The sequence below is a fragment of the Chiloscyllium plagiosum genome, chromosome 6 (genome assembly GCF_004010195.1).
Source record: "Chiloscyllium plagiosum isolate BGI_BamShark_2017 chromosome 6, ASM401019v2, whole genome shotgun sequence".
In the NCBI taxonomy this organism is placed as follows: Eukaryota; Metazoa; Chordata; class Chondrichthyes; order Orectolobiformes; family Hemiscylliidae; genus Chiloscyllium; species Chiloscyllium plagiosum.
In genome coordinates, this window is record NC_057715.1 from 1,183,228 (window position 1) to 1,191,871 (window position 8,644).

The 8,644-nt window shown below is 40.3% G+C and overlaps 1 protein-coding gene across 6 annotated transcripts in view; it reads right to left on the reverse strand.

The window, feature by feature from the left end:
- Positions 1–3,788: 3,788 nt before the first annotated feature.
- LOC122550426 (protein O-glucosyltransferase 2-like) overlaps positions 3,789–8,644 on the reverse strand; it is a 58,590-nt gene continuing 53,734 nt past the window's right edge. For all 6 annotated transcript variants that reach the window (XM_043691141.1, XM_043691140.1, XM_043691139.1 and 3 more), the window contains 4 exons: positions 6,256–6,486; positions 5,715–5,766; positions 5,372–5,577; positions 3,789–4,779 (listed from right to left, as the gene is read on the reverse strand). In XM_043691141.1, the coding sequence (XP_043547076.1) occupies positions 4,612–4,779; positions 5,372–5,577; positions 5,715–5,766; positions 6,256–6,486 (657 nt within the window). In that variant the 3' untranslated portion in view covers positions 3,789–4,611. The remainder of the gene's footprint in view (positions 4,780–5,371; positions 5,578–5,714; positions 5,767–6,255; positions 6,487–8,644) is intronic.

The window sequence follows — 8,644 nt, forward strand, 5'->3', positions numbered from 1 at the left end:
TGACTCAGTCTGCAAGTTTACCTGAAAAATCCTGGAATAGGTCTCCCAAGTCACCTTTTTTTTAACTAGCAGGTTTTGTGAAGATTTGTAGCTCAGGTTGAGGTTCTGGATGTAGGTTTGCTCACTGAGCTAGAAGGTTTATTTTCAGACATTTCATCACCATACTAGGTAACATCTTCGGTGAGCCTCCAGACAAAGCACTGCTGATGTTTCCTGCTTTCTATTTATATGTTTGGGTTTCCTTGAGTTGGTGATGTCATTTCCGGTGGCAATGTCATTTCCTGTTCTTTTTCTCAAGGGGTGGTAAATGGGGTCCAAGTCAATGTGTTTATTGATAGAGTTCCGGTTGGAATGCCATGCTTCTAGGAATTCTCGTCTGTGTCACCAATCTAAAAAGCAATGGTGATAGGGGACAGCCCTGTCAACTTGCTCTGAAAATATTAAAATTGCTTGACCGCACACCATTGGTGAGAACCACGGCAAGAGGGTCACTGTAAAGAACCTCTACCCATCTAACAAAGGCTTCGCCCAAGCCAAACTGCTCTAAAGTATAAAAAAGGTATGGCCATTCCACCTGATCAAATGCCTTCTCTGCATCTAGCAAGATCACTAATCCTTGACCACATTGATGTTGACATGCTTAGATCATATTGAGTAACCTCCTGACATTATTAGATGAACTACGACCCTTTATAAAGCCAATCTGGTCCTCTTTAATAATGGAAGGCAACACAGTTTCTAGCCTTAGTGCATGAGTCTTGCATAGGATTTTGAAATCAACATTCAAACGTGAGATCGGCCTATAGGAAGCACAGTCCTTTATGGCCTTCCCTTTTTTAAGATTAAGAGATATTGGCCTTTCTCAAGGACGGCAGGAGGTGGTCATGACTGTACGAATCATCAAACATGCTGAGCATCAGTCCTGTTAATATGTTTATAAATTCTTTATAAAATTCACTGGGAAGTCCGTCAGGACCAGGCACCTTTCCGTTCTGAGCTGCTTCATAGCCTCCTGCACCTCTTGCACTGATAATGGGTCATTAAGGAAAGACTCTTGTTCAGGGATTACACCCAGGAGCTCCAGATTCGTGAAAAAGAAACTCCATTCTAACCTGCCCGTCCTCACAACTTCCAGACTGATATAATTTGGAGTTACAGGTTAGGTTTCCAGGCACTTTCCCTGATCAAGGTGATGGCTGGAAGGGCACCCTTTTCCTGGCAAGATCCTCTAAGTACCTGCCTGGTTTATCACCATGCTCAAACAACCTTTGTTTTGCAAAAGTAAGCTCTTTCTTAGCTGTCGTGTGATCATGGAGTTCAGTGTGGACAGAAGCGCTATGATCTTCTGAAGCTTAGCCAGTGAGGGCCTATCAATGTATGCCTTCTCTGCTGCCTTCACCCATGTTTCAAGCAGCCATTGCCAAGGCCCTCACTGGCTAAGCTTCTCATGCTTCTTACTGGCAGGGTAGGAAATATCTAATCCTCTGGCGTAAACTTTAGGGTTTCCCAGAGAATGGATGGATTACTGGCCGAGCCTGAATTAATGTCTAGGCAAGCCCTGAATTCATTGGAGAAATACTCAACAAACTTACTATCCTTAAAGATGAAGGGTATCCATTTGCCAGTGTCCCAAAGCTGCTATATCCTTACTCTTGACCAGTAAGTACACTGGAGCATGATCAGAGATAGTAATTTTGCCATTTGTACAGGATGCCACTGAGTCCAAAAGAGAGCAATCCTGGTGTGACACCAGTGCAGGTTGGAGACAAACACAAAATCCCTGCCTGTAGGGTGGAGATGCCTCCAGACATTGTCCAATTCTAGTTTAACATACTAACTATATCTATTAGTGGATTTGTAAGTTTGCAGATGACACCAAAATTGGAGGTATAGTGGACAATGAAGGAGGTTACCTCAGATTACAACAGAATCTTGATCAGTAGGGCCAATGGGCTGAGGAGTGGCAGATGGAGTTTAATTTCGATAAATGTGAGGTGCTGCATTTTGGGAAAGCAAATCTTAGCAGGACTTATACACTTAATGGTAAGGTCCCAGGGAGTGTTGCTGAACAAAGAAACCTTGGAGTACAGGTTCATAGCTCCTTGAAATTGGCGTCGCAGGGGTAGATAGGATCGTAAAGAAGGTGTTTGGTATGCTTTCCTTTAATGGACAGAGTATTGAGTACAGGAGTTCTGAGGTCATGTTGCAGCTGAACAGGACATTGGTTAGGCCTTGGAATATTGCATGCAATTCTGGTCTCGCTGCTATAGGAAGGATGTTGTGAAACTGATATAAAAGAGACCTAAAGGCCAAAGGTTTTCATGTAGAGGGTGCTGCGTGTATGAAATGAGCTGCCAGAGGATATGATGGAGGCTAGTACAAATACAACATTTAAAAGGCATCTGGATGGGTATATGAATAGGAATGGTTTGGAGGGATATCGGCTGGGTGCTGGCAGGTGGGACTAGATTAAGTTGGGATATCTGGTCGGCATGGACAGGTTGGACTGAAGTGTCTGTTTCCATGCTGTACATCTCTATGACTGTATGACTAATTGCTTAGATTGTAAAGAGGGTATCAGGGACCTTGGGAAATCTGTCTACCTTGGGATCCATAAGACAATTAAAATCCTCCCCTATGATAATATGCCGAGATGTAAGACTAATATGTTTAGAGAATGCATCTACCGGGAGTTTGAGGGGGTAGGCCAAGGGACAGGAAACATTTAAAATACTGTATTCTTCTCCATTTATCAAAGTTTTAAGGATTCAAATCTCCTGATGTGTCTTTAACACACTCTAGTAACCTAAATGAATAATTCCTCCTAACAAGTATGACCCCGACTCCAAGTATTAAAGGATGAGAAATAAACCCGATCATACCCATTCTGCTGCAGTTTCAAATGTTCCCTATTATCCAAGTGCATCTCCTGAGAGTACCTTTTTCTCTTGACTGGTGAGTGACTCACCTTAATATTTCCAGGTACACCATTTAATCACATCACTGGCCATAACATTCTGTCGCAACATTTAGAGAAGAACTCTAATTACAAATTGCTGAGCCGCAATGAAAGAAAATCCACAGAACATAAAAACTACACAAACTAAAACAGCTACAACGAACAAACCTACAAAAGTTAAAAAAACTATGTACATCAAATACCAAAAATCAGAACCACATATAAAATGCCAATGGCACTAGCGGGTTTTGAGAAGATTTGCAGCTCAGGTTGAGGTTCTGGATGCAAGTTTGCTCACTGAGCTGGAAGGTTCGTTTTTAGACATTTCGTCAGCATACTAGGTAACATCATCAGTGAGCCTCCAGTGAAGCACTGGTGTTAGTGACCCCCTTTCCATTTATGTGTTTAGGTTTCCTTGGGTTGGTAATGTCATTTCCTGACGTGATGTCATTTCCTGGGTTTTTTTTCCTCAGAGGGTGGTAAATGGAGTCCAAATCAAGGTGTTTGTTGATAGAGTTCCAGTTGGAATGCCATGCTTCTAGAAATTCTCAGGTGTGTCTCTGTTTGGCTTGCCCTAGGATGGATGTGTTGTCCCAGTCGAAGTGATGTCCTTCCTCATCTGAATGTAAGAACACCAGTGAGAGTGGGTCATGTCTTTTTGTGGCTAGTTGATGTTCATGTATCCTGGTGGCTAGTTTTCTGCCTGTTTGTCCAATGCAGTGTTTTTTACAGTTCTTGCAAGGTATTTTGTAAATGACATTAGTTTTGCTTATTGTCTGTATGGGGTCTTTCAAATTCATTAGCTGCTGTTTTAATGTGTTGGTGGGTTTGTGGGCTACCAGGATGCCAAAAGGTCTGAGTAGTCTGGCAGTGATTTCTGAGATGTCTTTGATGTAGGGGAGAATGGCACTGAATAGGAGAATTTACCTCCCACTCAGAGGAGGCGCCTACACACCCCAAAACCCTATTTCCTGCCCTGTTGCCAATATGGCAATCGGGGAAGTTAAATACCAAAATGGGCTTAAACTGCCCTTAGATGGGGATCTAGATATTCCAACCACCTTCTTAACTCCTCCTGGTTAGGGCCACACTACAAACACAAGCAGAAAACGAGAGGTGAAAAAAATGGCAATGTGAACAAAGGAGTTAAAAGTGATTACCCCACCCACTCCCGGTATAGCTTAATTTAGAAGCTAAAAGTAAATACTGTATCCATCCCGGAGTATAATTTAACACAGATAATTACCAATAAAAACGGAAACCCAACCCTTTGCTTTGAATTTTATTTTTCTACTGTTTTATAATTATTTACATTTTCCATGACATTCTAATTTTATAATGAGGTTTGAGCCTAATTTTAAAGTGTGTTTAAACTCGTTTGCAATGTAGTTATTCAATGGCATGTATAAGTGAATATCTTAATAATAAAGTTGCTGACATATGTTTTGAATGCCCATAGAGAAACCCAATGTATAGATTGCATTAACATTTTGTTTAAATGGTCAGACATTGTTAATTAAGTCAAATTAATTTCTCAATCAATAATTGAGTTAAAAAAAATCCTGTCCAATATTTGGCGTTGGAAATTTCGAATTATTCACATCCATATTGCAAGTTAGATACACTCAGTTACATCTATGACTACACCAATCTTATTTTTCTTGAACCGTTTCATGAATCCATGAAAGCACCTCAGTGTTAATCTCAGCCATGATATCTTCTCTTGTTCTTCCTTTAACTTCCATTCCATGGTTAGCTCCTTCTACCCAATGGACTTTGACAGTCACTGACATTTGGTTCAGTATGCCTTCCAATAAATCCTACAGATACCAATAATTGTAAACTCATAATTAGATACAGATACTATCTCAATATAACAGTCTAATGGGTATAATAATACAGTAAATAAAATTAGCATATCACATTGAAACCTGCATTCTGATTACTTACTCAAACATTCTTATGATTGCTTCTCTTTTCAGTATAAAAATTACTTTATAAAATACTTAATCTGCAGCAATTAAGTTCTCTCAATTATTAAGCATCCTTCATTTTTCAGATTACTATTAGTAATGACACTTGTATCTCCAGACAAATCTCATGTTAAGGCACTGAACCTGCTCCTGGTATTAAGGATGCCAGACCTATCAAAATTTATCTTTTAATGGCACTATGTAAAATGTCACAAAACATTGTGGATAATAGAGAAAGGAAGCATAATTAAACTTTATTACTATTTAAAAAGCTGGATCAACTTATGTTATTCACTCTCAGACATTGATCAATCTGATTTAAGCACACTTGATTCAGTTATATTTCCATTGAAACTATCGCTATCAAATTAATCCACAGCAGTCTATTAACATCCTCACTACTTCTATTAGTCAGGAAAATTATTTCACTGTAACTCACTTTCTCACACATTTCATCTGCTGATCCAGAAATTAGAAAGACTGGGTGACGTAACAAAAGCAGATCTTCTGTTCGGAGTTTACTCTTCTGCTTTGGTGGGTGCAGTGGGTATGACAGGCAAATGAGACCTTGCACAAGTTCTTCATTAGGGCTGTTCTTACATTGCTTGACAATACAGGCAGCAGCTCTACATCCCATGGATCGACCTAGAAAACAACGATTGTTTACATATATGTATCACTGATGATTACAATGTTTGAAGAAAACAACTTTTCATACACGTTCAATTCAATGTAGAAATTGCTAATGATAACAATGTTAATGACAAGGAAATTTCGCTTACCCCCTAGAAACCAGCTTTTTACTTCATAATCTGTTGATGATTTCAGATATTCCTGCAATAATTGTTGTTGAGAAACAAGTTATAATGTAGAATAGCAATTCATGGTGAGGGAAAAATGTTTTTTCTAAAGACTTAAGTGAGTTGCCCAATAGTTCATTGTATAGTTGAGACATGCAAACTACAAATGCTCCAGAATTAATCAACAATCTGTACTTAATTAGCCATTCTAAACCAGAGTAGTTGTGACATCCTTGGATTAGAGAGGAAATCTCAATCAGTGCTTCCATTCTTGCTCATTTCTTGTGACCAGTGCAACATATGTGGGCATTGCATGAAAGCAACAATGGTTTAGTCACCCCACAATTGCTAATCTTCTGACCTCGATTGTCAAAGTGCATATTTGAATATGGAATGGTAGAATGTGTTTCTGGAGCCCATGAATAGCACCAAAGATTGGGTTAATATTGTTAAGGGAGGAGGGAGAAATGATAAAACAAGGGTACAAAACATTGGAGTTTTATTAACAAATACTTAATCTTACCATCACTGCCCTGTAAGCTCTAATTCTGTAGTCTAGATTGAGGCCTTTGCATGTGAATCTCACACATAGGATCCCATTAGATGCAAGGAATTTCGACAAAGATATTAGTTGATGGAAATTCATGTCACCACCTGCCCCATGTGTGAGAATTACTCCACAGGTGAAAGGCACATTTGGTACTGTATAGATTGCATTCAGAACTTTTTCACCAAATGGTATTTTAAATTGAACCTAAAAAAGATCCAGAACATAAATTTATTTTGACATACTACCACACAATATCTTATTATAGTGCACTAAGTCATGTAACATGCAAACAACTTATGCTTAAAATGATGCATTTTATTGTTTTTGAATTAAAAGCAAGATCACAAAACTTGATTTACTTTTAGTAAAGAGAAATAAAAGAAGATATTTTTAGCAAGATGTCTTTTGTACAGAGTCCGAAAACACAATGGACTCCTATTTAACTTCAGCAGAAAGACCCTAGAAGGTGGTCTTTCCCCACTGCGCCTTAGTAGCAGCTGCTCCAAGCTTTAATGCATCCCTCAGCACATGGTCCTGGACCTTGGAATGTGACAGTCTGCAACACTCGGTCAAAATCAACTCCTTGCTCTGGAAGACCAAATCATTTCAGGCAGACCAGAGAACGTCTTTCACTGAGTTGATGGTCTTCCAGACGCAGTCAATGTTCTCTTGGTGCAAAGTCAATGTTTGTCTCAATGCAAGTCCTGGGGAACAATTCATAAAGCAGAGTCCTGCATCACAGAACTGCTCTGAACAAAAATCACCATTTTACCCCAGACTTCCCTGCAAAGACACATTCCAGAATGTGTGACAGTCACCATCCTGCCCACAGCCCCCCTGCAGCCGCTTCGAGGGCAACTTGCAGTGGAGTAGAGAGTCCATGCAGACATGAAGTACCTCACAGGTAGAGTGCCCTTCTCACCAGCAACTAAGCCATGTCTTGGTGCTTGTTGGAAAATTCTGGTGATGAGGTGATTTTGACTTTTTTTTAAACCTTGACATGCTATGGAACTGAGAGCAAGGCAGTGTCCAATCCCTCCCTGCTCTGAGTCTCTCTCTCTCTCTCTCTCTATCTGTCTCCCCAAGTCATATCATTGTGATCTTCACTTGCTCGATTATTGAAGGTCGGAAGTCAGACCACACCAGGTTATAGACCAAATAATGTATTTGAAATCACAAGCCTGAAAAAGGGTCAACGCTTCAAAAGCTTGTGATTTCAAATAAACCTGTTGGACTATAACCTGATGTTGGGATTAGAGTGGTGCGGGAAAAGCACAGCAGGTCAGGCAGCATCCAAGGAGCAGGAAAATCGACGTTTCGGGCAGGAGCCCTTCATCAGGAATGAGGCTGGTAGACTCCAGGGTGGTATCAGGAGGCTCCCAGGGACAATCAGCCTCATTCCTGATGAAGGGCTTATGCCTGAAACATTAATTTTCCTGCTCCTTGGATGCTGCCTGACCTGCTGTGCCTTTTCAGCACCGCTCTAATCTTGACTCTGATCTTCATCATCTGCAGTCCTCACTTTCGCCTATAACCTAACATTGTCCAACTTCAGACATTGTTCACTTCAGTCCAACACCTCCACATCATAGATTATTGAAGTAAAATAAGCTAGTTGCTTGAGGGGGAGAAATCAATTCCCAATAAATCGTCTGCCTTCTTTGCAAGACAATTTAAATTTGTCCCCTTCCGGGTCACCACAACACACCAGCTTGGCTTTGGGCCATCAGAACTACTGCATCTCTTCATTGGGAGTTGCTGTGTGTGTGGGTGGTGTGAAGGCCTGATTATGTAGTTTGTGTTCATGTGTGGAGAGGGAGGAGGAGGAGGGGTCCATTATATAAGTGGGAGAGCAGTTAGCTAAAGGATTCTGCACCTGTATTTTCTGAGCAAATTCCATGAGTTGGAGTGACATTGATGAAGCAATGGATTGGTGGGTACATAAAATAACATTTTTACAAAATACTTTTAAAAATTAATACTAATGATATTATATTTTGACCTATAATCAATGGATTTTATTAATTACATTCTAAATGTAAAAATGGTTTTGGTAGCGTTTGGTTTGAAGTATCAATATGGGGTTGCATTGGAAAATAATTAGAGGGGCACTGTTTGAAGGACTCCTAAAACCCTGCTGGATTTTAATTACCAAAAGCTGAGAAAGTGGAGTCCCACCAGGACTACTTTACGGACTACAATATTGATTCATACTTTTATCTATAACTGGCCAAACCTAATACGACCCCTTCACCCACCTCCAACACACTGCATCCACCTGGACACCCCGCGCTGGCCTATTACCTGCCCTCAACCTCTTCATTTCCAACTGCCGCCAGGACATTAACCGCCTCAACCTGTC